This window comes from Macrotis lagotis, chromosome X (assembly GCF_037893015.1).
Source record: "Macrotis lagotis isolate mMagLag1 chromosome X, bilby.v1.9.chrom.fasta, whole genome shotgun sequence".
NCBI classification, from domain to species: domain Eukaryota; kingdom Metazoa; phylum Chordata; class Mammalia; order Peramelemorphia; family Peramelidae; genus Macrotis; species Macrotis lagotis.
In genome coordinates, this window is record NC_133666.1 from 328,731,237 (window position 1) to 328,749,800 (window position 18,564).

The window sequence follows — 18,564 nt, forward strand, 5'->3', positions numbered from 1 at the left end:
AAATACCATTCCTATCCAGACAAGGAAATGTGAAGTTTGAATGAAGATGAAAGCTTATTGTCTTCAATTTTTAAAAGTTGTCTTATGTATTATGTTAATTTTTCTCTAATTTTTTTTCCATTTGGATCTGAGTCTCCTCTCACAATATGTTCAATATTGATCTATGTTTAGCTTAGTTATAAATATAGAGCTTACATCAAATTGCTTTCTGTCATGGGGAGGGATTGGAAGGAGGGAGAAAAATTGTAAAACTCAAAACCTTTCAAAACAAAAAAGATTGGTAAAAACTACCATTACATGAGGCTGGATAATCAAATAAATAAAATATTTAAATTAAACAAAAAAAGAAGATGGCTGAAGGAATACAGATGGGGTCTGCTGAATTGGAGTCTGCAGAGGAGCAGCTATTAGGATAGTCATCAAGAGATCATTAGGGCAAGAATTCTTTATATTATATTGAGGTCTTTAAGGTTGAAAGTGTTCCTACTTTCCAAGGTAGAATACCCTATTTGCAGTAGATTTTATAGGTTTTAGACCTTGATTGTCATAAGCACTGTATGGTTAAATTACATAAGAGTGTTCCATAAAGGAAGTGTGTGTCTTTGGAAAGATATGAACTAGGCTAACATCTTTTTTCTCTTTACCACTGAATACTGACAAAGTAAAATACAAATACACAAATTTTTATGTAACTTTCATATTCTCAGTAACTAGAGCAAATTCCTCCTTTTTTTTTCCGTCATTTTGTCTGTGTGTGTGTGTAATAAACACTTTTGCTGGCATTTTTAATCATTTAGAAAATAGTTATGTTTATTAAGATAAAAATTAAACTTCTAAATTCATGGTTGAGAGCTTATATTCTAACACAGCTTTTGAGTTCTTAGAATATAAATCACTATGGAAAAACACTTTAAGTTAGGAACATTAAAAAGGGAGTACATTGGGGGCGGCTAGGTGGTGCAGTGGATAAAGCACAGGCCCTGGAGTCAGGAGTATCTGGGTTCAAATCCAGTCTCAGACACTTATTAATTACCTAGCTGTGTGGCCTTGGGCAAGCCACTTAACCCCATTTGCCTTGCAAAAACCCCAAAAAAGGGGGGGTACATTAAAGAGACACGTTTCTTTTTTGTTTTAAAGGTCATACTAATGATAGAGTTGCCAAAGAAGAAGAGAGGTCCATTACAGCATTTTTAAATGCATGTTTAAATGCATGAAAGAGAACAGAGAGGCTAGAAAGAAACATAGAAAAGCAGATCAGCTTTGAAAGTTTCTTGTTGAATTTATTTTTAAAATGAGAAGTTTACCATCTGCACTAAGATTCTTTTTCCATTCTACTTTTCATTTGGAAATGCTCATTTTATTTGGCACTTACTAAGTTCAAAATTTAAAAAAAAAATTAAAAAATATATATATATATATATCTGGTTGACTAATGAAGTTTAAAGTTTTTTATTTACAACACTTCAAATATTTTTCTTTCCTTGGGGATAGGAGGCATGGAGAATACTTTTAAGTCATTTGCATTTTCCCATCTTTTGTTTTTATTCTCATCTAAAATAGGTCATTGATAAAAGAATATTTTAAGTAGAAAGATCAATTTCAATACATTTCTTAGGCATGGTGACTTTTAAAAATCCCTTTACTAAATTTTTAACTAAATGTGCCTGCTTCTTCCTCACTGCTTTTTTCCATGACCACCTAATTTTTTTTCTCCCTGACAATTTTCTTTCCATTCTAATAATCTCACCCTATTCTTTCACCTTTCTTTCAATCTTCTTAATTATATTTTCAACCTGCTACTATCTTATATTGACCCAAAATTTGTTTGAAGGAGCATATTCAAGTTGAAATTTCAGAGTTTTTGATTCTTTCATTGCAAATGATTCATTAATATGTTTATGTTTTGTTGCTTTGCCAGGCATATATGGTGCTGGCTGTCTTATCACGGAAGGTTGTCGTGGTGAAGGAGGCATTCTTATTAATAGTCAAGGTGAAAGATTTATGGAAAGATATGCACCTGTTGCAAAGGATCTGGCCTCCAGGGATGTTGTGTCTCGTTCAATGACTATTGAAATCCGTGAAGGAAGGTTTGTTTAACTTTTAGAAATGTCCATTTATATTTCTGATCAATACTTGAAATGCATAGAAAGAATGCTGTCCAGGTTGATAGACATTATTCTACCATGAATTGACATTTTAAAATGCAAACTTCTACTTACCAGATGTTTAATCTGATTGGAAAGTGGGGACTAAGTACATATTTACCCTGTGGTAGAGGTCTCTAAGGTCAGGGAGATCAGCGCTTTTATTCCTCTTAACATCATATCCCAATTTTATTGGAGTAACCAGCTCATGCACAATGAGCCAGATAGCTTGGTCAGGCTGGGCCTTAGTCACAGGATTGCAAGGTGGAATCATGGAGGCCACCAAGTGTCTCTTCACTTTATGGACAAAGACACTGAAGTTCAGAAAAGGATTTGTTCAAGGTCATAAAGGAAAGAATCAGGCTTTAGTTTTGAACCCAGGACCCCTGACTTTAGAGCCACTACTTTTACTGCAATTCTCATCTGCTCTATTTCTTCATTTTCCAGTAGAATTTTTAAATCAGCTTGTCTTGAAGTCCTAAATTTTCAAACAAACTCAGATAATGCTGCATCAAATGCCTACTTTGTTCAGAACACTGTGCTTGGCACTCACAGAATATATAATGAGCTAGTATTTGAGATTTGAGAGGAAAGGTTATCACTGACCAGGGAAGATTTTATTTTAGGAACTGGCACTTAAATAGGGCTTTAAAGGATGAATAGCAGTTGAGTAGGTAGTGGGTATTTCTAGGCATAGAGAACTATGTGAATAAAGGTTTAGGAGCCAGGTTGACACAGGCATGTTTGAAGACAGAAAATACCAATATACTTGGAAACTAGGGTATATGGAAAGGGAGTAGTAATATGAAATAAGGCTGGAAAAGTAATGTGGAGGACTTTGAATGCTAAGCAAAGTAATTTTACTTGGAAAGCAATAGAGAACCACTTGAGATTTTTAAGCATAGGGAGAGACTAGCTTTAGGCAAAATAAATTATTCTGATAGCAAAATGAATGATAAATTGGAGGGTAAAAGGTGGAGACAGGAAGCCTTCTGAAGAGTTAATAGTCTAGTTAATCATAATGAGGGCATATAATAGCAAATGGGGGTAGAAGATCTAGAGAAGAGAGAAATGAGTTCATTTACAGGTTGAATTAAATGAATAGTAACTCACTGAATGAGGGAAATTAAGGAAGGGGATTAGTGAAATAAACTTGGGAGACAAGTATGAGTGAAATTACAAAAATTTATCTTTATTTTTATTTTAAAAAATTTAAATTTAAAAAGTTTCTTTTTCTTTGTTTAGAGGCTGTGGTCCTGAAAAAGACCATGTCTATCTACAGTTACACCATCTACCACCTGAGCAGCTATCAACTCGCCTACCTGGAATATCAGAAACAGCAATGATATTTGCTGGTGTGGATGTCACCAAGGAACCAATTCCAGTACTCCCTACTGTCCATTATAATATGGGGGGCATTCCTACAAACTATAAAGGGCAGGTAAGTATTTAAAGTTAAAAACTGAACCTTTTAAGGAAAAGAATTAAGTTTCAAATATTTAAAAAGTAATGAAGGCTAAATCAACTTACAATTTTTCATGAAAATTCATTTATTGGATAAGTTTGGATAATGTGTTTTTATATGTTCAGAGATCATTACCTTAAATCAAACTTTTTTAAGGTTCTTAAGTTTGGTTTTTGTTTTTCTGGAAGTTAATCAGTAGATATTGACAGTTGACTCTTCTAAGTGGCCATTGTGTTTATCATATAAAAGGGTTTGTGATATAGCATGAGGATGTACGTTACTTGATAGCAAGTATTGCTTTTCATTTTGTTTTTGTGCTGAACACAGTTATAGGTATTTAATAAATGTTTCTTTTTATTTTTTCAATATTTTAAATTTTTTGCAAAGACATGTATTTGATCCTTACTGAAAGCTGTAGCTACTTAAGAAATAGTAATAAATGACTTTTCTTTTTTAAATGTTTATTCTGTGATGTTTAGTTTTGAATATTTTCATGTTAACACAAGAATAGTATAGAGAAAGTTGAAATACCTAAGACCAAGCATATAAATGTTGAGTAAAATAGACTACTAATAAAAATGACAATTAGACTTCCTACTTTTTGATTTGGGGACATTGATAGTGCTCTGTCTCAGAACCTTCTCAATGACATTGATGAGTTTTCCTAGAAGGAAGAAAATACAATGTAGCATACAAAATATCTAATTGATATTTTCTTTCTCTTTCTTTCTGTGTGTGTGTACATACATCTATTGAATCTTTTTTTAAGGTGTTTTTTTTTTTTGCAAGGCAGTGGGGTTAAGTGACTTGAAAAGGCCACATGGTTAGGTAATTAAGTCTCTTGCACTCAGGTACTCCTGACTCCAGGGCTGGTTCTCTATCCATTGTACCACCTAGCTGCCCCTTTTGAATTTTTTAAAAATAATCTAAAATAATAGTTTAAACCAATTGTTCTATTATTTGAACAGGTTCTTAAACATGTGAATGGTAGAGATCAAATTGTACCTGGTCTTTATGCTTGCGGTGAAGCAGCTTCTGCATCAGTACATGGTGCTAATCGACTAGGAGCAAACTCTCTTCTGGATTTGGTTGTCTTTGGTCGTGCTTGTGCCCTGAGTATTGCAGAAACATGCAGACCTGGTATGTGCTTTGGTACAATCATAAGCTCATAGATTTAAATCTGAAAGGTACCTTAGAAACGAGTCTAATCCTCTTCATTTTTAACCTGTAAGGAGATTAAAGCTCAAACAGATTAAGTTGCTTAAGAACGTGAATAATTATAGACTTGTATATTAGAATTGAAAGGTACATTAGAGATCATCTAATTCAACCTCCTTTATTTTAGGAATGAAAAAATTGTGGTCCAGAAAAATGATGGTTTAACCATTCTCACACATCTAGCCAAACTTAGGAGTAGACACCAGGGTTTTCTTATTGGTTAAAAGTATCTTTTTTGTACCCCCCTTTTTTTTTTTTGGATTGGGTTTAGAATATTCTGCATCATTAAGAATTTATAATTTTGGGGCTGCTAGGTGGCGTAGTGGATAAAGCACCGGCCTTGGAGTCAGGAGTACCTGGGTTCAAATCCGGTCTCAGACACTTAATAATTACCTAGCATTGTGGCCTTGGGCAAGCCACTTAACCCCATTTGCCTTGCCAAAAACCTAAAAAAAAAAAAAATAATAAAATAATTTACAATTTTAACAGCAAGTGTTTTTTTTGGAACTTAATTAAAAGTGATCCCAGAATCAGTGTTAAAAATTGGAACACAAGATTACCAAGACTAACACTTACAACTTCTTCACAGTAAGAGAACTCATAGCTTCTTTGGCAAAATACTGTCCAAGGTGGTCAAATATGAGGGTACTGACAACTATACTGAAGGGTCCTATGGCCTATGCTTTTTACATGCTATCAAATTGCCAGTTAGTGTTACTAAAGAAAGCATTACTCAAAAATTAATACCAATCATTAAAATTCTCCCAATCATGGGAGTAACAGGAGTCCTTTCTTTCTGTAGATCTCAACCTTTTTCAAGTAGTATCCCTTTACAGTGTCAAAAATTTTGCAAGCCTCTACATGAGATATAGCTATATAGCTATATTTGTTAGTGTCCATTGATTAAGAAAATATTTATATAAATCATTTGTAATGAATGTGAAAGCCCCAAGGTGGCCCCCAAGTTGGAAATCACTGTCTTATAATTAATCATTTAGGCATTATTTTAAAAAAAGCAATAAAATGTGAGATTATTTTGTGAAATTAGACATTTTTGTCTGTAAACTGTGATATAACCTCTACTTTTAGAGATTTAGAAAATGATCATTTTTTCTGTTGAAAATAAGAAAGCAGTTTCAAGAATGTATTTCCAAATCTGAAGAAATAATATATAATGGTCCTTGTAATGTATTTTCATTGGTTATCCATTTTGAAAAATGTAATAGTTTTTTATTTTTGTCTGAAAAGGCCAGGGTCAGTAAATGAATAAGTTCCCAGTACCCCGTAGTTGCTACTAAAAGTAAAGTTGGGAGGGAAGAAAGGATGGTGGAGTCATAACAATCAAATAATGCTATTTTCAAATTATAGAAAATTGTAACTGCTGTGGAATGGGTAACTTTGAAAAGAAAAGTATTTTTGGTTTTCTTTGTTTTTTGCTAGGCAGTGGGGTTAAGTGACTTGCCAGAGGTCACACAGCTAAATAATTATTTAAATGTCGGAGGCCAGATTTCAACTGAGGTCCTCAGGACTCCAGGGCTGGTACTCTATCCACTGTGCCACCTAGCTGCCCCATGAAAAGTACTTTTAATATAGCAATCAACCCCTACCTGTAGGTTCAAAAACAAATTTTAAAACTCCCAAGTTTTAGAAATTCACCAAATTGAAGAACTTAGTAATTTTATCAAAATAAACCTTTATTTTGAAAATAATTTTTGAAAAGTCATTTCAATATAGAAATCTTTATTTTATGTTTGAAAAAATCATGAATAATGCATAAGAGGCTATCCTTGATGCCTGACATCCTAGATATGATGTGAGCACCATGCCACAAGAGCTAGAGTTTTCTCATCTGTTTCGTCCCTTACCTTCTATTTGGGTATATGAACATTTCTTAGCATCTTTGTCTTAGTGGCTATGGACCTATATCTTTGCCTTTATTTCTTTTGTGTCTGTTTCTCCCTTTAACTGAGCATTATATATAATTGAAGTGAGGTACATTTTTTTGGTTTTTTTTTTTTTTGTTAGCATTAAATACCACATATTTTGTTTTTTTGTTGAAAAGCAGAATATTTTATACTAGAAAATATAAAGTTGATTAGTATTTTCTGATCTAATATTTTTTAACTATTGTGAGTCTATGTCCTTGAATAAAGAAAAGATACCCTAGGAATATTTATCTCTCTTGAGAGAGGAAACAGAATCATATGACCTTTTGAGATCCCTCTATTTTTATGATTTTTTAAATAGTGAGAATATAAAGAGATGCTCTTTAAAGCTACACGTTTTTCTGAATGCTTGACACTAATTTAATGTTTTTCCTCCAGAATTTTGTGAATGCCTATAATTCAAAGTTTAAAACCAAAATTTTTTAATAGGTGATAAAGTCCCTCCAATTAAATCAAATGCCGGAGAAGAATCTGTTGCAAATCTTGACAGATTAAGATTTGCTTCTGGAAACATAAGAACATCAGAACTGAGACTCAACATGCAAAAGGTAAGTAACACTGTTACTTAGCTGCTGGTGAATATAGTAAATTTCTGTTAAGTACATATTACCTGAAGTAGAATAATAATGGAAAAGTATTTTTCATGTACAGTATTTAGTTGTAATCTATCGATTAACTACATATACTTTCATTACTATACATAAATATGAGGAATGGGACAAAGGAATGGACTGTCATCTATGGGTATAGAAAACAGGATAGAAGAGAGAGGAAAAGGCTTAAAACAATCAATCTGAGGTCTGGGAAATAGAATCAATAATACAAGTATTCTTGAGCATCAGTGAGATTTAGGCTGATATTGTGCCCCCTAAATTGATGGCTTAGTCATATTAGCTCATTTTTTTCATCTCCTATGATTTCATCTAATTGTCCAGAAATAGGAGTAGCCAACTCAGTGATGGAGGTTTTTGAAGAATGAAGTTTAGTAGACCAAAAACAATTAAATGTGCTTCAGGGAAGCAACAAGGGACTGCAGGTGAGAGATTTCAGTGTTCTGGCTACTTAACCATTGAAGTATCAGGACATTAAGTCAAGATTAGATAAGGCAGCAAATGAAATGATAGTTGGGGAGATGTCATGAGACAATAGTGAAGTAGTCACTAAGGAGAGCAAGCACCACATTTAGTGTGAGTGAGAAACTGGTAGAAGTGAAAGGCTAAAAGACAGTGATTAAAGAGTTGAATTTTAAAATATGTCAATCCTTCTTGGTCCTTGAGTTAGAAGAAGGAATAGCCACCAGCAGAGACAATTATAAGGAATACAGTATCCTCAGGACAAAGCCAGCTTTTAGTTAAAGAGTTGCTGTCTGGTATAGAGTTGCTGAGCTTGAAATCACAAAAGCTAGGCTGTATTGGCCTTGCACACTTAGCCTTTTCAGCCTCAGTTTCATCTATAAAATTAAGAGATTTGGTAGAATTTCTAATATCTTCTTAGGCAGAGTAAAAAGGTATAGGTAGTTTTATTGAGAGAAAAGTCAGGGTACAAAGGGAATAATGGAATGGACTAGTTTGGACTGTATTTGGGTGTATTAGGACTGCACTAAACAAGGTTGACTATTTAGCAAGAGGGACTAGAGACCGATGTAGCTCATATATAAACCATATATAGTCATTGTATTGTTATTGTTTAGTCATTTCAATTGTGTCCTCTCTTTGTGACCCTATTTGCCATCTTTTTTTTGAAGATCTAATATTTAATATTTATTATCATTTTGTGCAAATAATGTTTTTTATACATTAATAAAATATTCTTGTTTAAGAGTAAACAAAATACCCCCACCCCCAAAAATATAGACTCGCTTGAGCGATAAACTAAAGAGGAGAGAAAAAAATTAAAATTAAAAAAATAATAGTAATAATTGTAGGTATGGCCGGGTGGCGCAATGGACGGAGCACCAGCCCTGGAGCCAGGAGCACCTGAGCCCATATCCAGCCCCATAGACCCAACAATCACCTAGCCATGTGACATGCAAGCCACCCCAACTCCACACTGCCCTGCAAAAATCAAAAAAAAAAGAAAGGAGAAAAAGACCCAAAATAAAATAGTAATAATAGTAGGGGTGGCTGGGTGGCAGACAGAGCATTGGCCCTTGAGGCAGGAGCACCCAGGTCCAAATCCAGCCTCAGACACCCAATGATCACCCTGCTATGCCAGCCCCAGGCAGGCCACCCAGCCCCATTTGCCCTGCACCCCCCTCAAATAATAATAATAAAAAATGTGCTTCAGTCTTTATTCCAACACCAACAACTCTGTCGTGGGTGGATCACATTCTTTATGATAAGTCCATCGCAAAAGTTACTTCCATATTTTTCCATCGTTGCCATTGCTGATTGCAACTCCCTCCTTTAATATTTCTCCACTACCATGTACTATATTTTCTCTCTCCTTTCACTCTGAACTCTGCTGTAGGGTCACTGAGTGGCGCAGCAGACAGATCTCTGGTCCTGGGGCCAAGAAGCCCTGAGCCCCCGTACCACCCCTTAGGCCCGGAATCCACCTGGCCCTATGGTCCCGGACAGGCCATCCAATCCCAGCCCCTTGCAAGAAGTTAAAAAGAAAATGTTATATCTGACCACTCTCTCCCTATGGTCCAGCCTCTTCTCCTTTATTCACATCCCCACCCCTTCCCCCTGCTACCCCCTCCTTCTTACTCCAGCTGCTTATACCCCATTGAATATATATGCTGTTTCCTCTCCTAGCCACCTGATGGGAGCAAAGATTCCCTCATTCCCCCTTGTCTTCCCCCTTTCTGTATCATCGCAATAGCTCATTGTAATAAAGAAAAATCTTATATGAAATATCTTGGCCTATTCCTTCCTCTCCTTTTTCTTTCTCCCATTACATTTCCCTTTTTTCTATTAATTCCATTTTTACAGCATATTTTATCTTCAAATTCAGCTTTCTCCTGTGCTTCAACTATAAAAGCTCCCTCTACCTGCTCTATTAACTGAGGAGGTTCATATGAGTATTATCAGTGTCATTTTTCTATGCAGGAATACATGCAGTTCATCGTCATTAAGTCCCTCATATTTTCCCCTTCTCCAGTCTCCATGCTTCACCTCAGTCCTGTATCTGAAGATGAAACCTTCTGTTCAACTCTGGCCATTCCAATAGGAACATTTGAAATTCCCCTGGTTCATTGAAAGTCCATCTTTTTCCCTGGAAGAGGACATTCATTTTTGCTGGGTAGTTGATTCTCGGTTGCATTCCAAGCTCTTTTGCCTTCTGGTATATTATATTCCAAGCCCTATGAGCTTTTAATGTAGTTGCTGCTAAGTCCTGTGTGATCCTGACTGCAGCTCCATGATATTTGAACTGTGTCCTTCTGGCTGCTTGTAATATTTTCTCTTTGACTTGGGAGTTCTGGAATTTGGCTATACTATTCCTAGGTGTTGTATTTTTGGGATCTCTTTCTCGGGGGGATCAGTGGATTCTCTCCATTTCTATTTTGCCCTCTACTTCTAGGATATCAGGGCAATTTTCCTGTAGTAATTCTTTAAAAATGATGTCAAGATTCTTTTCCTGATCATGACTTTCAGGTATTATAATAATTTTTAAATTATCTTTCCTAAGTCTGTTTTCCATATCAGTTGTTTTTTCAGTGAGATGTTTAACATTTTCTTCTAATTTTTCATGTTTTTGGTTTTGAAGTAATGAGTCCTGATTTCTCGTAAATTCATCAATCTCCCTGAGGTCTGTTCTTTGTCTGAAGGATTTGTTTTCCTTAGAGTTTTCTTATCTCTTTTTCCATCCAACCAATTCTGCTTTTTAAAGTATTCTTCTCTTCAATAACTTTGAACTGTTTTATCCATTGGATCTAATATGGCTTTTAACATGCTATTTTCTTCAGCATTTTGGATTTCCTTGACTAGTCTACTGACTTCATTTTCATGTTTTTTCCTGCATCTCTCTCCTTTCTTTTCTCAGTTTTTCTTCTAACTCCCTCATTTGATTTTCAGAGTCTTTTTTGAGCTCTGTCATAGCCTGATCACAGTTTCTGTTTTTCTGTGAGTCTTTAGATGCAGCAGCTTCTGCTTCCTCATCTTCAGACTAGGTATATTGATCCTTCTTGGGATCATAGATAATGTATTTCTCAATAGTGTTCCTCTTTTTTTCTCTGCTTGCTCATTTTCCTAGCCTGGGCCTGGGTTGGGGGTGGTTCCTGAGCTTTTGGGACACTCCCAGAAGGGTCTCAGTGTGTGAGGCTCCGTCCTCCCTCCTGGTCTGTTAAGCGCCCCCCTCTGCCACGGGGCTGAGGTGGGGGGCCCCTGCTGTTCTATGGGAGGGGGCCTAGACTGTGATCAGGATCTGAATATGGTCAGAGCCCCAGAGTCCTGTTCCAGGGACAGAGGACAGAGCTCTGCAGTCTCTCTCTTCACTCCCCTCCCTCAGCTCAATGGGCTCATGCCCTGGGGGCTCCTGCTTACTGGGTCACCTGCTTATGTTTCCTGCACCTGGAATGCAGTGGCCAGGCTGCTGGCTGTGTGCCCTGAGGGCTGGGCTTCATGTGCTTGCTTTGGCAGAGGTCCCCCTCTGTTCCCCCCAAGTTGTGCTCGGTGCTTCAGGGTGCAGCTCAGGAGACTACCCACTGCTATGAGCCACAGCTCCCAGCGCCTTAGGGCTGCCTCCTGGAGGCTGAAGTTCTTTCACTCTTGGGGGGCCACCCCTCTGCGGGCCGCCCCTCCGACCCTGGGGAGCAGAGCCTTTCTGCTCTTTTCCAGGTTACCTTGAGTAGGAGAACTGCCTCCCTGGGTCCCTCTGTGGGTTCTGTCTCTCAAAAATTTAAAGTCTTTAGTTTCGAAGATTTTATGAGAGAGTGTTCTTGTCACCATCTTGGCTCCGCCCTCCCATTTGCCATCTTCTTGGCAAAGATATTGGAATGGTTTGCCATTTCCTTCTCTAGCCCGCCCACCTTACAGATGGGGAAACTAAGGCAAACAGGGTTAAGTGACTTGTCCAGGGTCACACAACTAGCAAGTATCAGAGGCCAGATGCAAATTTATGAAGATGAGGGTTTCTGATTCCAAGCCCAATGCTGCCCCATTGACTACCTGTAGCCATACTGGGCTAGTTTACAAGGTATGACAAATTGAGTTTGGTTTTCCAGTAAACATATGAAATCAATATCCTATTTTATAGCCATGCTGTATATGTCAGGAGAAGGATCAGCAATGAAATAATTACCTAGTTGTTTTTTGGTACTTATAAAAAAATTTGTCAAAACAAATTTTATTTGAGAAGACATAGCCATTGCCTACTACTTTTGTGTTTAGTCAAGGCAGAGGAAGCTACAATTAGGAAAAAAAACTTATAATTGAAGAGTCTTGGGATGTGTTATGGTTTCACATTTTTAGGGCACTTCCTTCATCCCCCACTGTGGATGTTGAGTTGTTTTTGGACTGTTTAACATTGTATTCCTTTGGTCCACAGTCCATGCAGAATCATGCAGCTGTGTTCCGTGTGGGAAGTGTGTTACAAGAAGGATGCCAGAAATTAAGCCAACTCTATGATGACTTAAAGGATCTGAAGACGTTTGACAGAGGTAAGGGGTTTTAAGTTCTATTTCACAAGATTTAGACTTAGATCACAAAGAGGATTAACTCAATGGAATTTATTATTTACATAATCTTAAAATATTTTAAATGCTTTTTTGTTTATAGAATGTGACTGATTCCTGGGTATAGTAGTAATAAATGGTACTTTTCTCACTCACTGTAAAATAAGTATATATGAAGCTGCTTTCTACTGGGCCACATCTACTACTTGCAGGCTATCAAGTATACAAGCCCAAGTGATAGAGGAGACATGATGTTTTAAGGCCTAACTCTGAAAAAAGTCTCCCACATTAGATTGAGTTCCTTGAGGGCACAGGCTCTTTATTTTTGTTTTCCTGCTCTTACTTAGCAAGTACCTTCATATCATAGGCATTTATTAAATATTTATTGACTGATGAAAATAGAATGTTTTTCTGAAATCTTGTTGTGGCTTTTAGGAATGGTATGGAATACTGATTTGGTGGAGACCTTGGAATTGCAGAATCTAATGTTGTGTGCTCTACAAACAATTTATGGTGCTGAGGCCCGTAAAGAGTCACGTGGAGCTCATGCCAGAGAAGACTACAAGGTACAATTTCTGTTATTTTAAGTGATCTAAATATTATTTTGACATATATACATGCATATACATACACACACATACATGCATATATTCCCTTTCCTTATTTGGTTTTGTCCTTCAACACTTTAAAGTTCAAACATTTTTTATTGAAATTCAAGGCCACTAACACCTACTGCCGTTTTTTCTTCTTTGAAGTAGCATTTGCTTTTTTCAGTAAACTCTTGGCATAATTCACTTTATTCTTATACACTTTTACACCACCTCCCTTAGTAGAAGCTAAATGTCAGTGGATAGAAGATTGAATCTGCATTGAGGGAGACCTGAATTCAAATTCAGCCTCAGAAACTCGTGTGTGTGTGTGAAGATGGACAAGTCACTTAATTCTGCTTGCCTCAGTTTCCTTAACTGTAAAATGGGGATAATAATAGTACCTACTCCCAAATTTGTTTTGAGTATTAAATGAAATATTTGTAAAGGTGCTTAGCACAGTACATGGAATATAGTAGGCACTTACGACATGCTTATTTCCTTTCTCCCTTCCTGCCTACCCTAGTAGAAATTAAAGGTTGAGCCAGCTCATTTCTTTTCATCCCAGCCAGTGACAGTAAAGTTCAATGAGTAATAATAATCATCATGTAGTAGCCCTCCTCTTTATTGAGTGCAAATTATGTGTAATTATATGTATAAATGAGTATAAATTTTTATGAAATATTGATGGGCATCAAACACCTAGTTTTGAATCTTAGTTCTTCTACTACTTGTGTGACTGACTTTGTGAAAGATGCTAGGCATCTTTCCTAGGCTTCAATTTCCCCATCTGTAAAAAAAATAAAGCTGTTGGGTTATATAATATCTAGTCTAAGGAATTTAGAGCTACCAGGGACCAAGTAACCAAAATTCCAATTTTACAATTAGTGCCTGAACCAATTAAACTTTCAACACTGTATTTATTCAGATGGTGCTGGCAACTTGCCATAACCTATAGACTTTTTTTTTTGCTCTGTGTGTTTTCTAATGAATATTATAGCATGTATGTTATAGTGGGAAATCCTGTTCTGATTTAAATTAAAGTAGTTGACTTCTGAGATCTCTTCCAAGTCTTGAAATTTGTGATTTCATGTGGTTATTTATGATTAAGTATTTATGCCCAACTGTATTGCTATTATTCATTCTCTTTATAACTGTAGTTCATATATGAATTCCTGTCCACTTAGTAGTCTTGTCTAATATGACTTTTAAGTTTAATATTTATATTTGATAATTATATAGTGTTAAGTATATTAAAATAAAATCTGTTGTTTTTCTAAATATTTTGGTGATTTGGGAAATTTTATTTTTGTTAGCAATCTGTTTCCTGGTTTTTGGTTTTAGAACCACGGGTTGCAATGAATTACTTTATAGGGAAGGTATCAAGTTATGGATACTTTTGGATAAGGAGACTAGACTTCCTGAATTGATATCGTGTCATGTTTAAGATTCATTGGAAAACAAAACAAAAAATAAGCTACTTATAAGCAGTATTGTCTTTCTCTTTGATTGTGATAATGCCTCAGAATATAACATAGTGCTTGGAACCAGGTTAAGTGCTTAATAAATGAAAGTTTGTTGATTTGGGAAAAAATTCAATGGAAACCATCACCTTTCACCTTTTAAAATTTTATGGATACAGGCAACACTCAAGGTGCCTATAGATGATTCCTCCTTCATATTTACATTAAGTTTGATAATCATATCTGTCTCATGCATTTTTTAATACCATAATGCAGATTATAATCCCCCAATCTGTAGGGACTATGCAAAATACATTCCATTATATAGATTAACACCTTTGAGCATGTCTCCCTACTTTATGCTTTACTCCATGTTTATTGAGAATCACTGAATGTATCACTAGATGGCACTATGAAGGAGGCTTGCATGTCCTTAGCTTTTTCATGGGAGTGGAACTTAAAAGAGCCTTTTTCTACTATAGAAAATGTTTTTTAACTTGGTAATCAACAAAAAAGTACACATAAAGGATCTTATTATATTCCTTATACTTCTCAGTTGTGTCACCATGAAGAAGTTTGAGGCTCATAAATGCTCATTGAAAAATTGTCCTAGAAGTACACCTGTTCCTTACACGTTTTATGAAGTATCTAATATGTATGTAAACTATTCTTTTATAGTTAGTTTTACTTTTCTTATTTTAAACACTAAAAAAGTAAGTAAAAGTATATGCTAAATTCAGTATTTCACTTTCCAAACTGTCCTGCTTGTTTGTGCTTCCTTCCTTTTCCCCAACTTTTAAAAATGTTTCTATGATCTTTTTAAGTATCAATAATACTGATTTTTCACCTACTTTAAAAATCCTCTCCAATCAAAATTCTATTTTTCTCTTCTTGCACTATGAGTCCATCACCTTTGTTAAAATTTGAGTAACATGCATTATCATCGGTCCTCTCAAAATATTTGAATGTTCACTTTGCTTATAATTATTTAAGCCTTCTCAAAGCTTCCCCCCCCTTTATATATTTTTACTCTGTATAACTTGTTTTCTTGTTTCTGCTCACTTCATTATACATCCATTTATGCTTCCCAGTTCTCTTTATAATTGTCTTTTGTACCATTTTTTATATTTCATTACATTCATAAACCACATGTTAAGCTATTCTTGATCATCCCTTTAATTTTTGGGTTTTTTAAACCTATTAATCCTTGTTTTGTGATCCAGAAATTTGTTTTGCTTTTACCCACTCACTCCCTCCCTTTCTCATTCTCCCCCCCCCCATTTCTTTATTAAGATTGTATATTTTTATATCAAACTCTGTAGGTAAGTTTTCAAGCCTCCTGATTTGATTTAGATAGGAGTGAGATTGAGTTAATTCTCACTGTCCTCCATTCCTTTCTCCATGAATGTATACTTCCAAATTACAAGAAAAGGAAGTTTCATTCCCTTTCTCCTTTCTATTCTTGTTTATTTTCTCCCTCTTAAAAGTTCTCAGAACAGAACCAACCAACCTCTCAGACCCCCCTCCTTCCTCTTGATTTAATTTTCTCAACATCCTTTAAGACATTAAAGTTCTAAATGTTGTTTTCTCTCTTCCTTTTATAATAGCAATATCATTCTACAGTCTCTTCCAGTTGTTAAATAAGTTTATGTTTCTAGGTTTTTCATGATCATTGTGTTTCTATTTTTTTTTTTTTTGTTCTCACATTTTCAGATCAGTCTGGTTTCATTTAGTAGGAATTTATCAGATCTTCTATTATCCTGACTATGGTTTCTTGATATTTGAACTCCTTTGGGATGCTGCAGTATTTTTTTCTTTGATATAAAATGGATGTTTAATATTAACATTCTAGGGACTTTTTCCCCCTTTGTTTTTTTTCCAGTAAATGATAAGTGGATTCTTTTTAAATTTATCTTGCCCAATGGTTAAACATTAAATCTGGATAGATTTTATGTTTTCTTGAAATAAAATATCTAGTCTTTTAATCATAGTTATTAGGGAGTACAATGATTCTTTTCTTTTTGAAAAATTAAATTTTTCTTAATGTCTTCTGTTTCTAATATTATCATAGTTAACCCAAGAATCCCTTTCCTCTTTCCACCCAGAGGGCCATCCCATATACCAACTTTATTTTTAAGAGAGGAAAAGAATCAGCATTGCTGATCAGCACATTGAAAAAGTCTGAAAATATGTGCATGTATAACATCTATGATCCTCCCATCTATGAACCTACTTTTGAAGATCTTTTTTAGGTGGGATTTTACAAAGCTTTGCTGGTTTTATGAAATAATGTTGCTTATTAACTTCTACAATCATCCCCAGTAAGATAGGGCAGATGAGTTTATATTCTGTACTGTCACATTTCTCTATTTGTCAAGGAGACAAGGTAGTTTGCTAAGAAAAGTGGTTTAGAGGATCTCTTCACCTCTTCTTTTTGTGACAACTAGTTTATTGGGTTAAGTTTCTCAAGAACTTGGAGTTAATATTGTAACTCATTTATATTATACTTCTAAGCTTTCTCTAAGATAATTATTATAGATATTTTACAGATTAGGAAAATGAAAATATGGGACTTTAAGTGATTTGCCCATGATCTCAAAGCTAGTGATGAGGCAGATCAAAGCAATGATGAGAACCCAGATCTCCTAACTTGACATCTATTCAGTTGCCTTTCAGTCTATATCAAGGGAGGCTTCAAAAAGATGCTGAAACCTAATTTTAGTAAGTCCCTGGTGTAGGATAAGTCTCTTGATACCTACATTTGCCTCAGTCTCCTGTATTAGAAATGAATGCTCAGTGACTCTTGTAGGACTCTCATTTGTTGTCTTTCCTCCCAGATAACTTCAAGAACTTGAGGGTAACCAGGTGGCACAATGGATAGAGCACTGACCTTGGAATCAGGAGGATGGGAGTTCAAATCCAGCCTCTGACAATTACTATCTATGTGACCTTTGGCAAGTCACTTAACCCCAATTGCCCCATATCCAGAGCCATCTCCAGTCATCCTGATTTCCTATCTGACCACTGGACCCAGATGGCTCTGGAGGAGAAAGTGAGACTGGTGACTTAGCCCATCCTCCTGCTCACTCAAATCCAATTCAGTGTTTGTCATGGCATCACCTTCCTGATGTCGTGGTCTTATTCAAAAATGAAGGACAAACATTATACAAGAGTATGAGCTGAGACTTGCTTTCATTAATTCATCAATCTTTTCAGATCTTTCAGTCTTTATTTTTATTTCCTATTGGTCAGTACCAGCAGCCTGTTTAAAATGTTTGAGCCTGTGGTTTCTTTCTATTTGTATCATTTTAATTTGGCGTTAAATTAGCAACTGATACTGAAATTACTTCCATATAAATAATCATTTTCTATTATAGTATGGACAGTTTCAGTTATGGTAGTAATATAGTAATATCCACCATGTTCTGACTCTTCTTGAAGATGTTTATTATAATGTGTACAAACTTGAGACATCTGAGTTATCTGCCAGCCTTTGACTTCTTTCCTTAATTATGCACCATACTTTGCAGTGTTTTACATTGTCCTCTCTGTGCCTACTTTTGTGTTTTAGGTCATCGTATATTAAGGCTTAAGTTGACTTGATTGCAGAATTTGTTGAGTTCTTTGTAGAAATGTGTCTTCTTCGTCTTTTGTGTCAGATATTGGTTCAGTAACTACAGTTATCTTTAAGTTGGTCTCTGCCTATGTCTGTTATGAGCATGGCAAGGCAAGATGAACAGAACATGAAATGCTATTTTTTTGTTTCCTTGGGTGCAGAATTAATAAAGCAGTTTCACCAGTTCTTTTAGTCAGCTCTCTGGGAGGAATTTGTGAATTCTCTTTCCATTTAGTTTTCTGATTTCCTTTATAATAAAAGCATCAACATTGAAATGATTTATTCATTGACTAACATGTCAAGCTTGTTAGTCATTGAACAGACATCTCACTTAGGATACTGATAGTTACCCATAAAAATTATAGTAATCTCTTTACTTTTTCCTGCCATTCCTCCACTGTCATGGTAGAAACAGAAGGGACCAGAGAACTAAGGGCCATTTTGTATTTTTATCTCTTTCACACTTTTGCTGTACTTGAAATCTGTCTAGCCTGGTAGCATAAATCTT

At 35.6% G+C, this 18,564-nt stretch overlaps 1 protein-coding gene across 1 annotated transcript in view; it reads left to right on the top strand.

The window, feature by feature from the left end:
- SDHA (succinate dehydrogenase complex flavoprotein subunit A) overlaps positions 1-18,564 on the top strand; it is a 42,536-nt gene that overhangs the window by 17,169 nt on the left and 6,803 nt on the right. Inside the window, exons 8-13 of the mRNA XM_074206373.1 lie at positions 1,919-2,087; positions 3,390-3,585; positions 4,578-4,749; positions 7,203-7,321; positions 12,264-12,375; positions 12,826-12,956. Coding sequence (XP_074062474.1) covers positions 1,919-2,087; positions 3,390-3,585; positions 4,578-4,749; positions 7,203-7,321; positions 12,264-12,375; positions 12,826-12,956 — 899 coding nt within the window. The remainder of the gene's footprint in view (positions 1-1,918; positions 2,088-3,389; positions 3,586-4,577; positions 4,750-7,202; positions 7,322-12,263; positions 12,376-12,825; positions 12,957-18,564) is intronic.